At 39.1% G+C, this 22,383-nt stretch overlaps 1 protein-coding gene across 1 annotated transcript in view; it reads left to right on the top strand.

Moving 5' to 3' along the window:
• Positions 1–22,383, top strand: part of LOC134571702 (4-aminobutyrate aminotransferase, mitochondrial-like) — a 965,679-nt gene that overhangs the window by 518,893 nt on the left and 424,403 nt on the right. The window contains exon 10 of the mRNA XM_063430224.1: positions 18,167–18,230. Within this exon, the coding sequence (XP_063286294.1) occupies positions 18,167–18,230 (64 nt within the window). The remainder of the gene's footprint in view (positions 1–18,166; positions 18,231–22,383) is intronic.

The following is a 22,383-nucleotide window of genomic DNA, read 5'->3' as shown; positions in this document are numbered from 1 at the left end:
CATATGCCAATCTCCATCTAGGCTGGTGGGAGAGGTGTATTAGGGCAGATCCCAAGCTGAAATCATACACTAATCAGATCTTCTATTGGAAAAGATACATCGATGATGTGTTTTTGATTTGGCTTGATACATCAGAGAGATTCAAAGAATTTGTATGTCTGCTGAACAGCAACGATTTTAACTTACGATTCACTAGTGAAGTAGGGGGTCAAAACCTTTGCTTTCTAGATCTAGCACTACAGGTATCTAAAGAAGGCAAAATTGAAACAACCTTGTACAGAAAGAAGACAGCCTCAAATAACCTGCTATGCTGGTCTAGTCATCACCCCATATCACTCAAATCCGGTATCCCAATAGGCCAATATTTGAGACTTTGACGAAACTGCTCCACGATGGAGGAGTTCAAATTAAAAGCAAATGAGCTGTGTCACATGTTTAAGGCCAAAGGTTACCCAAATAGGGTTCTGAAAAGAGCCTATCTGAGGGCAATCCACACTGAACGGGAAACCCTAATTACAGATGGGGGTCGTAAGACTGAGGAAAATAAAATATGCTGCATCGGTACATATGATGCAGGATGGGACACTATGCTGAATGTCTTTCAAAAATTTTGGCCTATCCTCCAATCAGATAAGCATTTGAAGGAAATTCTGCCATCACTCCCTTCAATTACAGCACGGAGGGGCAAAAACTTGAGAGATATCCTAGCACCTAGTCACCTCTCAACTACGTCCCTGTCAGGTTATTTTCAAAAATACCTACCAATGGGTTCTTTCCAATGTGGTCACTGCAGTGCATGCCCGTTTATTACCAAGAGGGCCTCTGACAGCAAGGGCTTAATGAATTTCAAACCACGTTCCTTCTTTAATTGTAACACAACAGGAGTAGTTTACCTACTGTCTTGCTCCTGTGGCCTAAAATATGTAGGCAAGACTTTTCGCCACTTTAGGCTAAGGATACGTGAACATGTAAATTCTGTCAAGAGACGTTTGGAAACACCCATCTCAAGGCATTTACATCTACATCACAATCACTCCTCGGCAGGCATCCGGTTCATGGGTCTTGAACATGTACCACAGCCTCCTAGGAAAGGAAACTGGGACCTAAAACTAAGACAAAGAGAGGCGTTTTGGATTTACCATCTCAAAACACTATCTCCCCTGGGGTTAAATGAAGGGTTTTCATATTCCCCGTTTATTTAAAGTACTGCAATAATTCTGATAATAAATGGTATCTTAACCCCTTAACACCACAGCCAAATGTACAAGTTGTGAACGAAACAAAACGTAAACAAAATCTGGCATTTGCGCTATATGTCTGTCCAACCGTAATTCACCTCTTTCATATTAAATTCACCCCCCCTTATTATATATCATTTTATTCAGGGGAAACAGGGCTTTCATTTAATATCAAATATTTAGCTATGAAACATAATTTAATATGAAAAAAATGGGACAAAATAAGATTTATTTTTTTATTTTTTTCGTTTTACATGACATTTTTTTTTTTTTAGTCAATCTGATTTTTATTAAGGCATATAGTATGGGGTACAAAAGAGAAGACGGAGGTAACGTTAAAGCGAGTTACATTATAGGGTTGGTACAACAATACACAAAGTTAACGTACATATCCAGATTATCAATGCCTAATTTTTTATTTTTGTAACGTAGTTAAGCTCCAATTTGGAAATACAAGCTAGGGATCGTAGGATCCTGATTAGTATCTCGCTAGGTCATGCTAGCCAGGTGGCAGGTTACACATATATAACAAAAAGAAAAACAAAACATTAGTTACTTGTGCTAAGTACATGCTATCTTCAGTATGCGCGCAGGTCTGGCTAGTTTAGCGTTAGTGGTACTGGTCAGGCAAGTTAAGCTATGCACAAGTTACAACATTTTTAAACCATGTGAGCACAGGTGTTTTGTCAAATTTCGTCGTGGGAATACATAGAAATTTCAGGCTTTAAAACAGTAATAAGGTAGTTGAAACACGCTAGGCTTGGCAGATTTTAGATTGGTCTAGTAGACTAATAGACATGCCTCTGGATAACTGTCGTTTAACACATCTAAGTCGGCATACTTGCAGGGCTATTGTAAGTAACGTAACAAAAATCCTCGTGTGGACATGGAGACGCGTGTTAAGGTCACTAGTAATAAAAGATTTCTGTAGGCGTAGGTTTATCCACTAGGGGGCAGCAGAGCGACAGGCTTAAATTTTGTGTATAGAATAAGCAGTAAGATAGGGAGCTCATAGTGTCGAACACAGCGTTTTTCAATTATACACATTTAAAATATGCAGTAAACAGGGTGCAGTAATTTTAACCACAAAAACAAATTGGGCGAGTCAGTGATTGCAATATTTGGGAGGTCAGCATGAACTGTACCAGGGGTGCAAGGTAGTCCTTAGACCGTGCACAATGGCTTATCAGGCTGCCAATTTGGTGCCAGTGTCCCCATTTACCCGATACCAGAGTTCGGTAGGCTTTCGGTGTAGGTCTGTGGGCCGTCCGTGCCTATCAGTGTAGGGGTTACCCCCTGCGCTGCGGCTGTGCGGTTCCGGCTGTGCGCCATCGCTGGGTTTCGGTTACCCTCTTGTCTGTGTGTGGCTTGGACGTGCTGGGGCTGGGCAGGCATTTGTCCTGGGGCTGTCTCCGCCGCTTGTGGTCGCTTGGGAAGGAGAGTGCTGGTGCCTGAGGGGCGATTCAACGCTACCTGTTGCCTCGCTCTCTGCCTTCGTCCCCTTCTGGAGGCTGCCCTCGGGGCTCGCTGTGGGTGCTTATATAGTTGCCGCCTTGTAGCTGGTCGGACCCATAGTGCTAGTGCCTGGACCGCTTGGTTAAAGGGCCGAATCTTGTGCCGGAGTTGTGACCATAAACCAGAGCAGAGGCGGTCAAAAAACTCCTGGGTACTTTTAGGTGGGGTGGCAAGGGTATTGCTTTTACCTTGTGCTTCCCCTTTTCTCCTTACTGCCGTTTGCATGTCATCGCTGTGTCGCGGCTGTAGCAGGCCACGTGTAGAGACACTGAGCTTCTCCGCCATCTTGGGCGCCGCCATTCTGCTTGGAAGGTCAGTGGCGTCTGCTATGCTGGCTTGCCTAGCCGTGTCCCGTGTTGGTGGGGACCGGGATATCCCCCACCGGTCCAAAGGGGGGGGGGAAGTGGCGTGCAAGTGTCTCCTCTTCAGCCTGAGAACCGGGAGAGCGGCCGTCTCTCCACGGCTCCCACCCGTGCAGGCCGCGGGTTGAGAAAGTGGCTTTTCCGCGGCGGGGAGCCCCGGGAAGGGTGTCCCCGTGTTCAGCATTCCCTCCTGGATGCGAGGGTGATTGTCCGCTGCCGGCACGATCCGGTGGTCGGGCGCAGTGCCCCGAATCAAGGCTTTAGTGCCGGGAGCTCCCGCCATGAGCGTCCGGCTTGCTCGGCTGGTAAGCTCCGCCCCTTACATGACATTTTAACTGTCAATGTCATAATACTGTTTGCTTTTACTGCAATAAAATACACATATTTGTATTCAGCAAAGTCTCACGTGTAAAACAGTACCCCCTATGTACAGGTTTTATGGTGTTTTGGGAAGTTACAGGGTCAAATATAGCGTGTTACATTTGAAATTGAAATTCGCCAGATTGGTTACGTTTCCTTTGAGACTGTATAGTAGCCCAGGAAATAAATTTACACCCATAATGGCATACCATTTGCAATAGTAGACGACCCAAGGTATTGCAAATAAGCGATGTCCAGTCTTTTTTAGTAGCCATTTGGTCACAAACACTGGCCAAAGTTAGCGTTCGTATTTGTTTGTGTGTGAAAAATGCAAAAAACGCCAATTTTGGCCAGTGTTTGTGACTAAGTGGCTACTAAAAAAGACTGGACATACCCCATTTGCAATACCTTTGGTTGTCTACTATTGCAAATGGTATGCCATCATAGGGGTAATTTTCATTCTTGGGCTACCATAGGGTCATAAAGGCAACGTAAGCAATCTGGCAAATTTTAATGTGAAAAAAATTAAACACAAGCCTTATATTTGACGCTGTAATTTTTGAAAACACCATAAAACCTGTACATGAGGGGTACTGTTGTACTCAGGAGACTTCGCTGAACACAAATATTTGTGTTTCAAAACAGTAAAAAGTATTGCAGCAATAATATCGTCCCTGTAAGTGCTGTTTGTGCGTGAAAAATGCAAAAAAAATGTCACTTTTACTGGCGATATCATGGTTGTAATACATTTTACTGTTTTGAAACACTAATATTTGTGTTCAGCGAAGTCTCCCGAGTAAAACAGTACCCCCCATGTACAGGTTTTATGGTGTCTTGGAAAGTTATAGGGTTAAATATAGTGCTAGCAAATTAAATTCCCTATACTTTCGGCATGGGTGGTCAGGCAGGTCCCGCTAATTGTAATTAATTAGGATACCTAATTATGTAAAATTATTACATAAATATATGTGTAGAATTAATATATGTATATATATACATATGTGTGTATATATACGTATATATATATATATATATATATATATATATATATATATATATATATATATATATTTAATATTTTTATTTATATATAGGTATATATATAGTGATATATACGTATATATTTATGTATATAGATATATATATTATTTCGTTCTACGTGTATTTTTATATAAATATATATATATATATATTAATATCACAATACAGTTAGAACGAAATAAAACACATCTATATATTTTTTAATATTTTATTTTTAATTATTTATTTTATTTTATTTTTTACGTATTTACATATTTTTTTTTTTTATATTATTTATAAATATATATATATAACAATAATTATATATATATTTAATCAGTATCAGTCTACGTGCAATTTTATATTAATATATATATATATAATTATATATATATTAATATTAAAATACACCTAGACGGTGTATGTGTATGTGTGTATATGTGTATATATATACTTAGATCATATATATATATATATATAATATATATATATATGATCTAAGTATAAATTTTGTTTTTTACACTTTTAACATTATTTTTATTTTATTTTCAGCCAGCAGGGGGACCAACTGTCATTACAGTTGGTCCCCCTGCTGGCAATGCCTGAGCCAGCTATACTGGCCATGTGATTGTGAGGTCCTCGCAAGGACCTCACTCTCACATGACCGGGAGGCACCGGAGGAGGAAGATGTGCCGCGAGGGGGCTCCCTGGGAGTCCCCCCAACCGCGATCGCCGGCGTGGGACCGCCGGCGACCGGGTAAGTTACTAAAAACCGGAGGGCGTACTATTACGTCCGGCGGCGTTTAGAGCCGCTTTTAAAAGGACGTAATAGTACGCCCTCCGGACTTAAGGGGTTAAGTTATGCCTGTATATATGTATATATTCTTTATTTATTTCTATTAATATTTGGTGTTCATATGTCCATTCACTTTACTTGTATTATAGGTCTAAGAGTTTAGGGGTCTGTTTTGTGTTTGCAAAACGAATGGGTTACTATTTACAGTGGCAATAAAATAATTGTCGGCTTCTGTGTGTGATTGCCCATATAGCCATTGTACTTATCCCTTACTGGTTTACAACGGTTATAAGTTGTTTCTTTAATTGTACTAAAGTTACACAATACAGCCATAAGAATCAATCCACATACTTGGCCTATATGACACAATTTGGACATTCCAAGGGTTAACTGTTAAGCTATGGATACTGCCCTTTAGACATAGTAAGTATCCATTTATATCTGTCCCGGGCGGGGCACTCAAAGGGTTAATTCCCTTCCACCTGATTATGTTCAGCTTTCTGTTCTGGCCACCTCTGACATAGAAATGTGGGCTGACACTATGGTGTGTTACACCACACCCCCACAGCCCCATTCGCAGGAGGACCAGAGCAGCTTAGACACAATCACAGGTGATTACAATAAAGCTTATGAGCTTAAGGTATAAATTTACCACCCGGACAGTTTCTGCTCACTGCTGATACCCCTGAGGACGGCATGTGGTCACGCCGAAACGTACGTCGGGTTCTTCTGTGTTTTTAATACACTTTGAGCACTTTGCTCTGAGCACCTTTTTCATTTATGTTTTTCTAGCATGTGTGTGTAACCTGGGGCTTCAGATGTTATGACAGCATTTAGATTAGAACACCCACGAAGGTGTTTTATAGGAGATAGGGTTTTAGCATAGCACTACTGTTTGGTTGGGAGTGTGTGTTGTGAGTTATGTATGGGGTACATATTGCCTTCTATCCCCTCTCCGTTTTTTGTGAGGGTTCCTTTTGGCTATTAGGCTCTTGACAAGCCCTGTTCCTACCATACATATTTATCCCCATATTATTCTGTCCATCATTGATAACCCAGGTTTTTAATAGATTTCAATAAAGGCTTTTTTATTTTTTTGGCAATTACACTACTGTTGAGATTGGACTGGGTATTTACCCTCTGGGCGGTCTTTATATAAGACATCCCTTTTTGGGTTTTTTCTTCCTTTTTTCTAGGATCAAACACACTCTCCCCCCATCGACACCTAGATGATCCCATCACGATAGATGAATTCATACAAACTATAAAGACTATCCCCCAAGGTAAGAGCCCTGGCCCAGACGGTTACACTGGGAAATACTACAACGTTATGGCCCAAACATTAGCCCAACACTTTGTAAATGCCTTTATCAAATCTAGACTTTCTTCTACCATCCCAAAATCAACACTAGAAGCCACCATCACGCTGATTCCCAAACCTGGCAAAGACCCCACACTATGTGGGAGTTATAGACATATATCACTTATAAACACAGACTTAAAAATCCTTACAAAAATTATGGCCAATAGACTCAAGCCTCTTCTACCAGGCCTTATCCATCAGGACCAGGCTAAAAACAATACAACGAAAATTCTAAATCTCATTCACTGGGCACAGACCCATAATACCCACAGTGCTCTCCTTGCCATAGATGCCGAAAAGGCATTTGACAGAGTCAGCTGGGCCCTAATGTCACACACAATACAACAGCTCGGATTCGGCCCTAGATGGCGGGATTGGCTGAGCGCTATATATTATCTCCCGACAGCTAGGCTTAGAGTCAATGTCCAACTATCATCTCCAGTGACAATAACAAATGGCACGAGACAGGGTTGTCCTCTTTCTCCGATCCTATTCATCTTAGTTTTGGAACCCTTCCTCCAGGGAATCAGGGACAATGAAAATATCCAAGGGTTTCAAATCAACAAACATGAATATAAAATTACTGCATACACAGATGACCTCTTATTCACCATATCTAACCCTGCCTCAACACTGGCTGCCATTATATCGGAAATGGAGACATATAGCAAGGTCTCCAACTTCCAAGCGAATCTTGCCAAATGCAAACTACTTCCTATATACTCTACGAATATCCTAAACAAGTTATTAAAAGACGAGTTTAGCTTCACTTGGGCACCCAACTCTATTAAATATTTAGGGGTTCACATCCCCAACGATTTGAACTCCATCTTCCATCTTAATTTCCCCCCATTAATTTCCTCCATCACCAATGATTTACAAAAGTGGCACAAACCCCAATTTGGGTGGCTATGTAGAATCAACATAATCAAAATGAACCTTCTCCCTAGGCTGCTTTACCCCATACAGACGTTTCATTGCCAAAAAAATTATTTGACACAATTAGATCTCTATTCACAAAATGCATATGGGCCAATAACCCACCCCGTCTGGCACGAGCGACTCTTATCAAAAGTCTAGAAAAAGGGGGACTAACTCTGCCCGACATAGATTTGTACCACACAGCGACCCATTTACATAGAATTTATGAATGGACAAGAGACGTCCCAAACCATCAGTGGGCAGCAATTGAAAACTCCTTTTCAGAAACCCCGCTATCAACATGCCTCTGGTTACAAACGCACCCCTCAATGCCACATTTAAAACTTCTTGGCACACACCCCACAATTTCACCGACCTTAAAGATTTGGCACAAATTACTTAATACAACCTTCCCCATTATACCCGATCACACACAATCCTCTCCTCCAAAAGGGCTCCTTCAGTAATGTATTTGTGCACTATCACAATGGCTCTTCACTACAATTAAAAGATGTAATCCACGCGGGGAAATTAAAACATCTGGAACAACTCACAAGTCGCACAACTCACACAGGGAACCAATTATTCCATTATCGTCAATGATCACACTTTGTCACATCTCAACAACTCCCACTTAAAGCAGACAGACAACTAACTAAATTCGAACCACTTTGCTCTACCCATTCGATCTCAAAAAAAGATTCTATCAACCATGTACTCATTAATAAGGGAGTTACAGGACACAGATTTAGCAGACTTCACCTCTAAATGGACAACTGAACTACAATGGCAAAAAATCCTCTTGACCGCCCAAAAATTATCCACTTCCCTTGCAGTACGAGAAAGTAACTTTAAAAGGATATCTCGTTGGCATTACACACCAACCAAAATTCATAAAATTCACAGCGCTTCACCAGACCTATGCTGGAGATGTGGTCAGGGTCCGGCGCACCATGCCCACATCTGGTGGCAATGTCCTGTAATTGCCAAATTTTGGAACAGGATCCACAAAATTGTACAACAAATTCTACAGACCAAATTCTCCCTAGCTCCTGACAATTACATGTTTCTTCTACCACCACCTGGCTTGCAGAAACACAAAAAAAAGACTTATTCAATCACCTAGCTATGATCGCCTCCCAGCTGATTCCCACACATTGGAAGCTATCAAAAGCTCCCTCCGTGCGGGAATGGATTCATAGAGTAGAGAACACTAAATTCATGGAAGAACTGACACACGCCAGACACGGCGATATGACTAAACTCAACAAGACTTGGAAATTCTGGGCAGGGTTTATCAACACCAACCAAACACCATAACTCATGGATAATCAGTTATACGCACAACTCAACTCGATAAATTCAAAATATACTACAGGCAGGACTACCCACACCATAAACACACACAATATACCAACAACCACGTGATTAGACTACAGATTAATTTCCATGTAGGAATACGAAATCAACAAGACATCGAATGGCGACTTGTACTACACCCCTATACTATACCATTCGTCCAAGGCAAAATATCACCTTACAGACCCAATTTCAAACTGAAACCTGATCTTATCTTTACATTATATAGAGGTAGATATGAATTGTTAATGCTATTCTAAATCTTCAAACTCTAGTATTGCAATATATGCTTTTCACATACTTTATTCCAAAGGTGTAATCTGTGTCTCAATTTCCACTTTTATTCCTATGTATAACCCCATTGTGAAGAAAACTGAACACACTCCTCATGTCTTCGCATTGCAAATTGTTGATTATACTTTTCTCAGGATGGTAACCTATTTTTGAACGTATCTCATTGTTTTTCATTACTATATTGGTTGTATCTGTACCTTTTCTATGCTTCCGACATCTACACCCATGTATGCATTACCGTTACGTAAAATGAAAACAAGAAAAACTTTAAATAAAAAAAAAAAAAAAACAACGCTACAAACGGCGATAGACAATTTCATCTGGGCGCGCAAGAGGCACAGGATAGCAAGACAGACACTATACACCCCCGAAAGCAGGGGCGGCCTGCAAATCATAGAGTGGCACTCACCGCCTGATACGCACAGATGGGTAGACCTAGAAACCGTGCTCATGAATACAGACCTCCCACAATACTTGATATGGGTAGGGTACCCCGCACAGACAGCCCTGCACTAAGTACAGCCTGTCCAGCTATCCTGAACTCCATCAGGATATGGAACGCCACAACACATAAATATGCTCTATCCCACCCGACATCTCCCCTTACCCCATACCTCAGAAACAAAGCTTTCCCACCCGGTCTCACGGCTAAGGACTTCCAAAACTTTTAGAATACGGGCATCCAGAGGTATCATCAGCTATATCAGGCGGGCACACTCCGATCCTTTGACAACCTAAAAATGCTAACCCCTTTAAACACGAAAGACTATTTTAGGTATATTCGACTTAGAGACTTCGCCAGAAAACCACACATTCATAAAGCAGCTATGGCCAGACTGACCTTCTTTGAAACGCTGTGTGCCAGGGAAGCACCACGGACCGGCCTCATAACGCAGCTATATACACAACTCAGTGCACCAACAACCGAAACACAGACTCCCACGTATGTAGCACAGTGGGAAGCTGAACTGCAAAACCCACCAGAAAGCGGGGATTGGCAAGACATCTGGGAGGCGGCGGCGAAGACCTCCATCTGCGCACTACACCAGGAGCAATGCTATAAAACACTCATGAGGTGGTACAGCACACCAGTCAAACAATATAGAATGGGGAAAACAACAACAGACACTTGCTGGGGGGGGTGTGGGGACAAGGGAACCTATCTCCACATGTGGTGGACATGCCCTAAAGCAAAAAAGCTTCTGGGAAAACATTGCCACCGTACTGGCAGCTGTGCTACACAAACCTATACATCCTGAGCCAGGGACATTTCTCATAGCAAAAGCATTAAACGAACTCACACACAAAGAACAAAAATTATTCAACAGAATCAACCTAGCGGCTAGGAGAGCCATGGCACAGACATGGCTGCACACAGATATGCCCCACATGGACAGAGTAACACAGAACATAAAGGAAGCCCATCTTATGGATAGGCTCACGGCACAAGTCAGGGACACCTACCCGCTATTCATAAAAACCTGGGAGCCATGGGAAGACTACACAAATCGCTGACACCCGCGAACACCACATTGAGGCCCGAGTTATACCGGATAGAACACACACAGTAAAACACTCTAGCTACCTGCAGCAAACCCCCACGAGACGGCTGCAATCCCTCCCTGCCCCCCTTCCTACCCCCCCACCACCCCACCTGACCTACTACTACTTCTCGTTTTAACCCTTCTCTCCCTCCCTCCCCAAACCTGGTGACCGATTATGCATGCAACAAGCGACCCATTTTAGGGAGCAGTGGCCACAAAGAGGTGAGCCCTGAAAACAGCGTCACTAAACGCTCAACTAATGAACGCACAAGGCATCTAGCAGAAACATAGAGACGGCATCAGATATTACTGTTAGCACACTATAACAAGCCATGAGAGCTATGTAACACCTTCTATACACTGCCCCCCCCCCCCCCCCAAGCATAAAACGTCCAACATGACCAGATCACTAAAGACACTAAAGCCATTTAAGAGGTAGAAAAAGGCACATACTACATATGCACTGAACGCCCACCTGCTCCACAGAAACACATGATCACCTTTTGAAACCTGTGTCACTCGAAACGTACCATGCACTACCTATGCATAATTTTCTCTTACCTCATGTTATGTTTTTATATGTTACTTTATGAAGTATAAAATTGTGACATAGTCAGGAATGTACTTGCTGTATAAGATAAGCAAAATATTATTATGCCAAAGTTTGGCTTCTGCGTAAGCCTTATATACATGAGATACATGTGCTACGTGCTGTGTCACTACCTAAATAAAGATATTTTTTTTTTTTTTTTTTTTTTTAAATGGAAGAAAATATATGTAAATATGTAGCATTAAATGAGGTACAGATCCATAAGTATATATAAATAAATAAATGTGTTGGGTGGAAATAAGTATATTTATATTTCCAATAAGCAACACAAAACATGCAAAGTGCATTAATTAATGGTGATCAATAAATACATCAAAGGTAGAGACATGTTAAACTTACAAAACATAGACAGTAGATGTATAATGTGTACATATAACGGTACATAATAGGAGCATCATATAAAAGGACATCAAGGTCCATAGAGAGATCTCCAGGATCTCAAAAATAATCCTTCACATAAATAATCCTTCTTGGAAAGGATAACCAAAGAATGAATAAACAAAATATATAACATCATAAAATCGAAGGCAAAAATGAAAAAAAAAAATGTCAAGCACTCTCGACACCATATTTAAAATATATATTAAAGGCAAATTCTAGTTAATATATTGAGATATTACTTCATAAAAATGAAAATATGGAACATCAGATAAAAATTACAATAAATATATAAACAAGTGTAATGAAATAATCAATCCATAAAAGCCAGTATGTCCAAATCTGTATTAAGCCCTGAGGGGACAGATTACTTCATTTTATATATCCACTCTGTCTCCCTCATGGCTAACATACTTTCAGTATCCCTGCCCCTCCAGTGTGGTACAATTAGGTCAATCCCAATACAGATAAAATCCTTAAAATCAAATTCCCTACAGGCAATGCAATGTTTAGGTACACCATGTTTCATATTCTTATATGTTTTATAGTTCTATGTTGATTGTTAAAACTTTTTTTAACAATCAACATAGAACTATAAAACATATAATTAGAAAATACTGGCCAATATTAAAGGCAGATAAGGATTTGGGGGATGTACTACCATCCGAACCCAGGGTCACTTTTCGGGGTGCCCCCAATCTCAGGAATTCTCTAGTCCACAGCTTTTATAAAGACAAACCTAAGAAGTCACTTGACACCTTCTTGGGACAGACAAAGGTTTTTTTTTTTTTTTTTTTTTTTTTAAATGTAGGATGTGTTATGCTTGTAAGACTCTAAATAGGAAGAGTAACACAGTTGAAACTACATTTAAATTGGAAATTACAAAAAAAAAGAATTTAGTATAAGGGAGCATATGACATGCCACACTGATAATATTACATAGTTACATAGCTGAAAAGAGACTTGCGTCCAGCAAGTTCAGCCTTCCTCACATATGCTTTTGCTGTTGATCCAAAAGAAGGCAAAAAACCCAGTCTGAAGCGCTTCCAATTACCCCACTAATTAGAAATGATATCCCTCTATGTTATGTTTTTGAAGTATTTATCCAATTGCAGTTTAACCCCTTAAGGACCAAACTTCTGGAATAAAAGGGAATCATGACGTGTCACACACACGTCATGTGTCCTTAAGGGGTTAAACATCTGTATAGACTCTGACAAAACCACCTTTTCAGGCAACAAATTCCATATCCTTATTGCTCTTACTGTAAAAAAAAAAAAAAAAAATTATTTGCCTTAGATTAAATCTCCTTTCTTCAAGCCTAAATGTGTGACCTTGTGTCCTATGTATAGCCCTGTTTATGAATAGATTTACAGATTAAGGTTTGTACAGGCCCCGGATATATTTGTATAATGTTATCATATCCCCTCTCAGGCGCCGTTTTTCCAAACTGAAGAGATTTAATTTTTTTTAGCCTTTCTTCATAACTAAAATGCTCCATTCCTTTTATCAATTTTGTAGCTCGTCTCTGCACTTTTTCTAGTGCCATGATATCTTTCTTTAGAACAGGTGCCCAAAATTGCACAGCATATTCAAGGTGTGGTCTTACCAGTGATTTGAAAGAGGCAAAATTATATTTTCATCTCGAGAATTTATGCCCCTATTTATACATGACAAAACCTTACTGGCCTTAGCAACGGCAGATTGACATTGCATATTGCTACCTAATTTGTTGTCTATAACAATTTCCAAATCCTTCTCGTGTGTGGTTATCCCTAGTTCACTACCATTTAGGGTGTAAATTGCATCACTTTGCATTTTTCTACGTTAAATTTCATCTGCCATTTTAGTTCCCAGTCCCCCAATCTATCCAAATCCCTCTGCAGCAAGGCAATATCCTGCTCACATTTTATTACTTTACAAAGTTTTGTGTCATCTGCAAACACTGATACATGGCTTTCAATGCCCATTTCAAGATAATTTATAAATATGTTAAATAGAAGCGGTCCGAAAACAGAACCCTGAGGGGACACCACTTACCACTTTTGTCCAGCTTGAAAATGTACAATTTATGACAACTTGCTGTACTCTATCCTTAAGCCAATGTTCTACCCAAGAACAATAATATTCATCTAGATCAATTTCTTTTAGTTTGAAGACTAACCTATTGTAAGGAACCGTATCAAATGCCTTAACAAAATCCAAGTAGATCACATCCACTGCAACACCCTGATCTATATTTCTACTTACTTCTTCGTAGAATGCAATTAGGTTAGTTTGACATAACCTATGTTTCATAAAACCATGCTGATTATTGCTAATAACACAGTTCTTCCCAATGAATTCCTGAATATTATCCCTTAATAGCCGTTCAAATAATTTCCCAGTCACAGAAGTTAAGCTCACAGGTCTATAATTTCCAGGCAAGGATTTTGAACCCTTTTTGAATATAGGAACAACATCTGCCTTCCTCCAATCCTCCGGTACAATACCTGAAACAAAATAATCTTTAAAAATTAAATACAGAGGTTCACTTATTTCCCCAATTAGCTCCTTAAGTACTTGTGGGTGGATACCGTCAGGCCCTGGAGCTTTATTTACATTCATTTTCTTTAATAGCTGTTGCACCTTGTCTCAAGTTATCCAATCACAAGTTATCTGCAAGTTTGTTGCAGCAATCATATGCATATCTCTTGCCATACAATCCGCATTAATATATACTGAAGAAAACTAGTTATTTAAAATGTCTGCCTTTTCCTGGTCTTCATTGACTAACAGATCCATCTCTGTTTTCAGTGTACCTACAATTTCATTTTTTGTTTTTTGTTTTTAGAATTAATGTACTTGAAAAAAAAATTGGGGTTGGTTTTGCATTCTTTGGCTATCAATTTCTCATTTTCTAGTTTAGCCACTTTAATTGCCTTTTTGCAAGTATTATTGGCTTCCTTATATCTTATATAGGATGTCTCTGATTTGTCCGATTTAAATGCTTTAAAAGCCCTTTTCTTATTTTGAATCTCTTGTTTTACTTCTCTACTAAGCCACATTGGTTTTAATTTCTTTCTTTTATATTTATTACCCAATGGTACATATTGTGAAATGTACCTTTCTAATATTTGTTTGAATAGTTTCCATTTTTCCTCAGTGTTTTTATCACTAAGGAGTTTATGCCAGTCGATATGTTGTAGAGCTGCCCTAATCTTATTAAAATAGGCTTTTTTAAAATGATACGTTTTAATATACCCCACATGCTATTGCTTTTTTGAGTTTATTTCAAAAGTTACCATATTGTGATCACTATTTCCCAAATGCTCCCCTACTTGAATGTTGGTTAAAAGATTAACATTGTTTGTTATAATGAGATCCAGACAAGCATCCTTTCTAGTTGGTGCTTGTACCAGTTGTGACATAAAGGTGTCATTTAACACATTCAAAAACCGGATTCCTCTAGCTGAAGTACTAGTCCCTCTATCCCAATTTATTTCCGGGTAATTAAAATCTCCAATAATTAATGTGTTACCCAGATTTGCAGCTTTACCAATTTGCTCTAACAGCAGTTCTTCCTCATTAATATTTACATTTGGTGGTTTATAACATATCCCAACCAATAACGTATTTCCCTTTGTTTGCCCCAAGCAGATATCTACCCATAAAGCTTCCACATTTTCCTCATCACACTCCACATGCCTAAGATTTGACTTGAACTCATGGCTGACATACAAACATACCCCCCCACCCTTCTTGTTTATCCTATCCCTCCTAAATAACGTGTTCCCATTTAAGTTAACTGCTCAGTCATGTGTCTCATCCCACCATGTTTCTGTTATGCCTATATTGTATTGTTTAGTGTATGCTATTCCCTCTAGTTCCCCCATTTTGTTATATAATGTATCTTCTAAAATGCCTCTGTAATTTACAGTATGTGGGGAGGACCACACGTTAGAATCTCAACATTAGAATCAGGGAGCACATTTATAATATTAGAAAAGGTCTGAACTTTCATAATGTCTCTGAGCATTTTAAACACAGACATAATCAGGACCCCACTGGCCTGGAATTCATTGGGATCAAACGGGTGCCCAGGGATTGGAGGGGGGGGGGGGGGGGGGTGATTTATTTGTAAGATCGGACAGGAGGAGATGTGTTGGATCTTCCTTTTAGACACCCTTATCCCATCCAGTCTTAATAAAGATTTTGAATTATGTAATTTTCTATACCCCCCCCCCTTTTTTTTTTTGTATTTTTGATATATATATATAATTTTTAGTATTCTTAGTATTTTTATCGATTTTTTTTTTTTTTACTATTTTTTTACTTTTGACATTGTATCTAGTCTTTTTTGTATACCTCCTATCCACCCCTAATTCACCTGTGGGATCCCAATCCGCCCTAAGTAGGTCCTTTAAGTAGTGTTTCTACTCCTTTCAAACATATAAATACAGTTAATCAAAATAGGATATCTGTGTATATGATTGGTATAAATAGATAATCTCTTCCTCTCTAGAACCTGTCATTGAATAGAAAATAATTGTGTAAGAACAAATCTGAGTAGTTCCAGAGTGAACTTAGAGTGTGCAGTATAGTTTGTTCCTCTTTTCTCTAGGTAGTACTGGGCGTGTTGTATGCCTCCCTCATGTGGTATGGATGAGTAAAGAGCCTCGACATCCAGGCTACATAGGTTCACAGGTTCAGGGAGCATGAGGTTTGAAGGAAGTGCCAGGGTCTGCTTGGTGTCCTGAATAAAGGATGGTAGGGACTCCACAGATGGGCTCAAGATTTTATCTAAATAAATCCCGGAGGATCCAGCTTGTTCTTGTGGATTTTTGGTAGGCAGTAGAAGGTCGCTATCCTAGGGTTCCTATTGAGGATACATTCATATTCCTCCCTAGATAGCAACCCTCTACTGCGACCTACATCCAAGATCTGTTTGTATTCTTCCAAAAAGGAGTTGGTAGGATCCCTTTGGAGAATACAGTAAGTATCCTTATCATCCAGAATTTTAAGGGCCATTTTAACATAGTTTGTTGATTTCATAATAACTATGTTTTCCCTCTTATATGCCGGTTTGATGGTAATCTCCTTATCTATTTTGAGGGACTGAAGTGCTCTACCCTCATGTTTGGTAAGGTTCATGTTGGGATATAGGTCAAGACCCACGTGCCTAATACTCTCAATTTCAAACTTCACTGCATCCAGAAACAATTCAATGTTTCTGAAGCTTCCTATATGAGGAGTGAAGCGATTTTTGGGTTTAAAGTTTGTCTGGCCTTGAGTAATAGTGAGGTCACTTTCTTCCAGTAAGGACACTAAAGCAATCAAACCATCATAATCATTGTCAGATAATCCCAGGTCTCTAGTTTTCCTTTCAATTTGTAATTGAGATCTATCGGCTAGTATCCCGGCTATATTACTAGTGAGGCAGCACTGCCGTTTACCTCCCCCAGATACTCTATTTTTCCTTCGGTATGGTCCTGACGTATGTAACTCCTACCCATATTCAGGAAGCAAGTGTACTATACCTTGCAAGGGCATTAATACCTACACTAGGCAGGACATAATCACCTATTGCCTAATGAGAGGCATTTTTTTTTTTTTTAAGTCATGTTGCTTCAGTAGGTTTAACATTGACTTCTTTAGATTCACACACAAAGTTATATTGACCACTGAGACACTGTTGCAAATGAATTACTAGCAACAGTTTATATTAAAATCTCAGTTGCTAAAAGTAGGAGCTACTTGGTGTCATGTATATATTGTTTATAAATAGAACAGTAGACATTTTTATATACACATTTCACTTTATTGTATATACACTTGTATTATCATTATTTGCTAATTTTCTCCTCAAGAGGGATTAATAAAAATGTATTATTTTTCTATAAGTTTTTTCTTATGTTCCAATACTGACAATCGCCTTATACTAGTGGAACAGCCTCCTTTTAAGGGTATAGGGACTGATATTTGGCCACTTTTATATTTCCCATTCAAAACTTCCTTTAGTGTTCCTTGCATTACTAGCTGCTAGATACAGTGTAGAGTTATAGCTAATCTCACATTAGACTCTGTGACCAAGACTATCACAGCAAGAGTAAACACATTGCATCATTGCTGGTCTGTCACCCATCAGTAGATGAAGTCAAAGTGGAAGTACAGTTGTTACTTATTTTTTTTTTCCTCTCTTCACTTGATCTGTGAATAAAATCAATATGTTGTGACTGTCTCCTAACCATAAATAATATTTTTTGCTACCTTTTGATCTCTTGCCTGTCATGGGAAACTAAGCTGCTTATAAGTCCCCATGACTTCCCCCCAAAAAAGAGAAGGTGCCATAAAAGGACAATGTTGGAAAATACACCAATAATGTAGCTTGAGATTTGAAATAAAACTCTTTTATTTTTCCTTTCAGTTTCCAGGTTGTCCAGATTACAGCATTTTGTCTTTCATGGGTGGATTTCATGGAAGAACTATGGGTAAGTACTTTGAGAAACAGTCCATGCATTTTATATTAATTTTTTTTATTTTATTTTATTTTGTAAACACCATGATTATTAAATTAATTTTAAATGTATAATATATATTTATATATATATTTATATATATATATATATATATATATATATATATATATATATATATATATATATATATATATATATATATATATATATATATATATATATATATATATATATATTCTTTTTTTAACTTTACTGGCACTCAAGTATGTAAAACATCGTTACATAATGATGAATTATGTTTATTATACTATTTTTTTGAAGGATTCTTAATGTATTTTATACAGAATAAGTGATTGTGCTTGTATTTTCTGCTGGTTTGCATGTATCAGGCTATAAACAAGTGTTCCAATGACCCCCTATTATTATTATTGTTATTGTTATTATTATTGTTATTGTTATTATTATTGTTATTATTATTATTATTATTACCATTTATATACTGCCAACAGATTCTGTATCACTTTACAATATTATGAGAGGAGGGATTTAACTATAAATAGGACAATTACAAGAAAACTTAAAGGAACAATAGGTTAAAGAGGACACTGCTCAAATAAGCTTGTGGTCTATAGGAATTGGGGTATAAAACACATTGGGACAGGAAATGGCAATCAAATAAGGTCGGAGTGAAGCAGAGCTGGAGGAGAGAGTAGAGTGCTGCCCTTTAGGAGGGGGCAACAGACAGGTATGTAAGGAAGAGGTTACTCTGGGAGACCATAAGCTTTCCTAAATAGATGGGTTGTAAAGCACTTTTTTTTTTTTTTTTTGCAGTAAAGTAATACTTCCTGATAATATTTTTAAACCATTACCTCTCTAATCGAAGACCATGTCCTCTTGCTGTGGTAGTTCTTCTTTTAAATATAGTCTCCTTCTTTACTGTGTTGATTCCCTTAATGTATTTAAATGTTTCTCTTATATCCCCTGTCTCATCTTTCCTCAAAGCTATACATGTTAAGTTCCTTTAACCTTTCCTTGTAAGTTTTATCATGCAATCCATGAACCAGTTTAGTAGCCCATCTCTGAACTCTCTCTAAAGTATCAATATTCTTCTGGAGATATGGTCTCCAGTATTGCGTACAATACCCCAAGTGAGGTCTCACCAGTGTTCTGTACAATGGCATGAGCACTTCCCTCTTTCTACTGTTAATACCTCTCCCTATACAACCAAGCATTCTGCTAGCATTTCTGTTGCTCTATTACATTGTCTGCCTACCTTTAAGTCATCAGAAATAATCACCCTTAAATTATTTTCCTTAGATGTTGAGGTTAGGACTCTATTAAATATGCTGCATTATCTTTAACTTATCCACATTAAATGCCAGTTGCCACAACTCTGACCATTGTTCTAGTTTACCTAAATAATTTGCCATTTGGCTTATCCCTCCTGGAACATCAACCCTGTAACATATCATAGTATCATCAGCAAAAATACATACCTTACCATCAAGACCTTCTGCAGTTTTACTGATAGAAATATTAAAGAGAATGGTTCCAAGTACAGATCCCTAAGGTCTCACTGGTGACAAGCCCATGCTTTGAATATACTCCATATAAGAAAATAACAAAACTGTTTGTACCCCAACGGCAATCCTCCTAATTGGGATATTAGAGTAGACATGCACAATTTTATAATAATAAGATAATGTGGAAGGAGTTAAACCAGAGAGACAAAAAACATGCATAACAACTTTAAACAGGGTAAACTCCTAAGCAGGGTACCTACTGTGTTTCATTGGTGCACATTTAATCAGTCTAGGTTGCTCAGAGTGTCATTAAAGGGACACTATAGTTACCAGAGCAACTGCATTTGTTCTGGTGAGTAGAATCATTACCTTCAGGCTTTTTTCTGTAAACACGGTATTTTCAGAGAAAATGCAGTGTTTGCATTACAGCCTAGTGATAACTTCACTGGCCACTCCTCAGATGGCTGTTAGATATCCTTCCTGGGTCATGGCTGCCTAAAATGCATCCAAACATTCAGTATCTTCTCCCTCTGCATGCAGACACTGAACTTGTTTCATAGAAATTCATTGATTCAGTTCATCTCTATGAGGAGATGCTGATTGGCCAGGTCTGTGTTTGAATCATGCTGGCTCTTCCCCGATCTGCCTCCTTGTCAGTCTCAACCAATCCTATGGGGAAGCATTGTGATTGGATCTGGCTACCACTTCCACTGTTGTCAACAGACTGCTTGTTTTTCTGAGGCAGACAGGGCAGAGCCAGCAGCTTCACGGCAACATTTTTACTATATTTATGGAGGCATGAGGGGGCCAGGGGGGCTAGATTGTGGATTTAACACTATAGGGTCAGGAATACATATTTGTGTTCCTGACCCTATAGTGATCCTTTAAACATTAAGAATTATGCTGGGTGTTCTCGAGTGTACAACAATGCTGGTACATGCGATGGGCTAAGTGTTGCAGGCTAGATATGTGTGAGTATGTGCTAACTGCTTATATAACAATGGAGAGTAACAGGCTTGTGATGCCACGGTTCCCACCCCGCATCATTCACTTGTGTGCGGTAGGTATCAGGCCCTGTATTCCCAACACACGCAAGGCGGTGGGATCGCCAAGTGTATATGTCCCCAACAAAGCTGGTGTGTGTCAGAGCTAGGTGTATGCGTCACAAGTGTGTTGGCATTATACAGGGAGTGCAGAATTATTAGGCAAGTTGTATTTTTGAGGATTAATTTTATTATTGAACAACAACCATGTTCTCAATGAACCCACAAAACTCATTAATATCAAAGCTGAATATTTTTGGAAGTAGTTTTAAGTTTGTTTTTAGTTTTAGCTATTTTAGGGGGATATCTGTGTGTGCAGGTGACTATTACTGTGCATAATTATTAGGCAACTTAACAAAAAACAAATATATACCCATTTCAATTATTTATTTTACCAGTGAAACCAATATAACATCTCAACATTCACAAATATACATTTCTGACATTCAAAAACAAAACAAAAACAAATCAGTGACCAATATAGCCACCTTTCTTTGCAAGGACACTCAAAAGCCTGCCATCTATGGATTCTGTCAGTGTTTTGATCTGTTCACCATCAACATTGCGTGCAAAAGCAACCACAGCCTCCCAGACACTGTTCAGAGAGGTGTACTGTTTTCCCTCCTTGTAAATCTCACATTTGATGATGGACCACAGGTTCTCAATGGGGTTCAGATCAGGTGAACAAGGAGGCCATGTCATTAGATTTTCTTCTTTTTTACCCTTTCTTGCCAGCCACGCTGTGGAGTACTTGGACGCGTGTGATGGAGCATTGTCCTGCATGAAAATCATGTTTTTTCTTGAAGGATGCAGACTTCTTCCTGTACCACTGCTTGAAGAAGGTGTCTTCCAGAAACTGGCAGTAGGAATGGGAGTTGAGCTTGACTCCATCCTCAACCCGAAAAGGCCCCACAAGCTCATCTTTGATGATACCAGCCCAAACCAGTACTCCACCTCCACCTTGCTGGCGTCTGAGTCGGACTGGAGCTCTCTGCCCTTTACCAATCCAGCCACGGGCCCATCCATCTTTCCCATCAAGACTTATTTCATCAGTCCATAAAACCTTAGAAAAATCAGTCTTGAGATATTTCTTGGCCCAGTCTTGACGTTTCAGCTTGTGTGTCTTGTTCAGTGGTGGTCGTCTTTCAGCCTTTCTTACCTTGGCCATGTCTCTGAGTATTGTACACCTTGTGCTTTTGGGCACTCCAGTGATGTTGCAGCTCTGAAATATGGGCAAACTGGTGGCAAGTGGCATCTTGGCAGCTGCACGCTTGACTTTTCTCAGTTCATGGGCAGTTATTTTGTGCCTTGGATTTTCCACACGCTTCTTGCGACCCTGTTGACTATTTTGTATGAAACGCTTGATTGTTCGATGATCACGCTTCAGAAGCTTTGCAATTTTAAGAGTGCTGCATCCCTCTGCAAGATATCTCACTATTTTTGACTTTTCTGAGCCTGTCAAATCCTTCTTTTGACCCATTTTGCCAAAGGAAAGGAAGTTGCCTAATAATTATGCACACCTGATATAGGGTGTTGATGTCATTAGACCACACCCCTTCTCATTACAGAGATGCACATCACCTAATATGCTTAATTGGT

This window comes from Pelobates fuscus, chromosome 8 (assembly GCF_036172605.1).
Source record: "Pelobates fuscus isolate aPelFus1 chromosome 8, aPelFus1.pri, whole genome shotgun sequence".
In the NCBI taxonomy this organism is placed as follows: Eukaryota; Metazoa; Chordata; class Amphibia; order Anura; family Pelobatidae; genus Pelobates; species Pelobates fuscus.
This window is presented reverse-complemented; position numbering and strand designations above follow the sequence as displayed.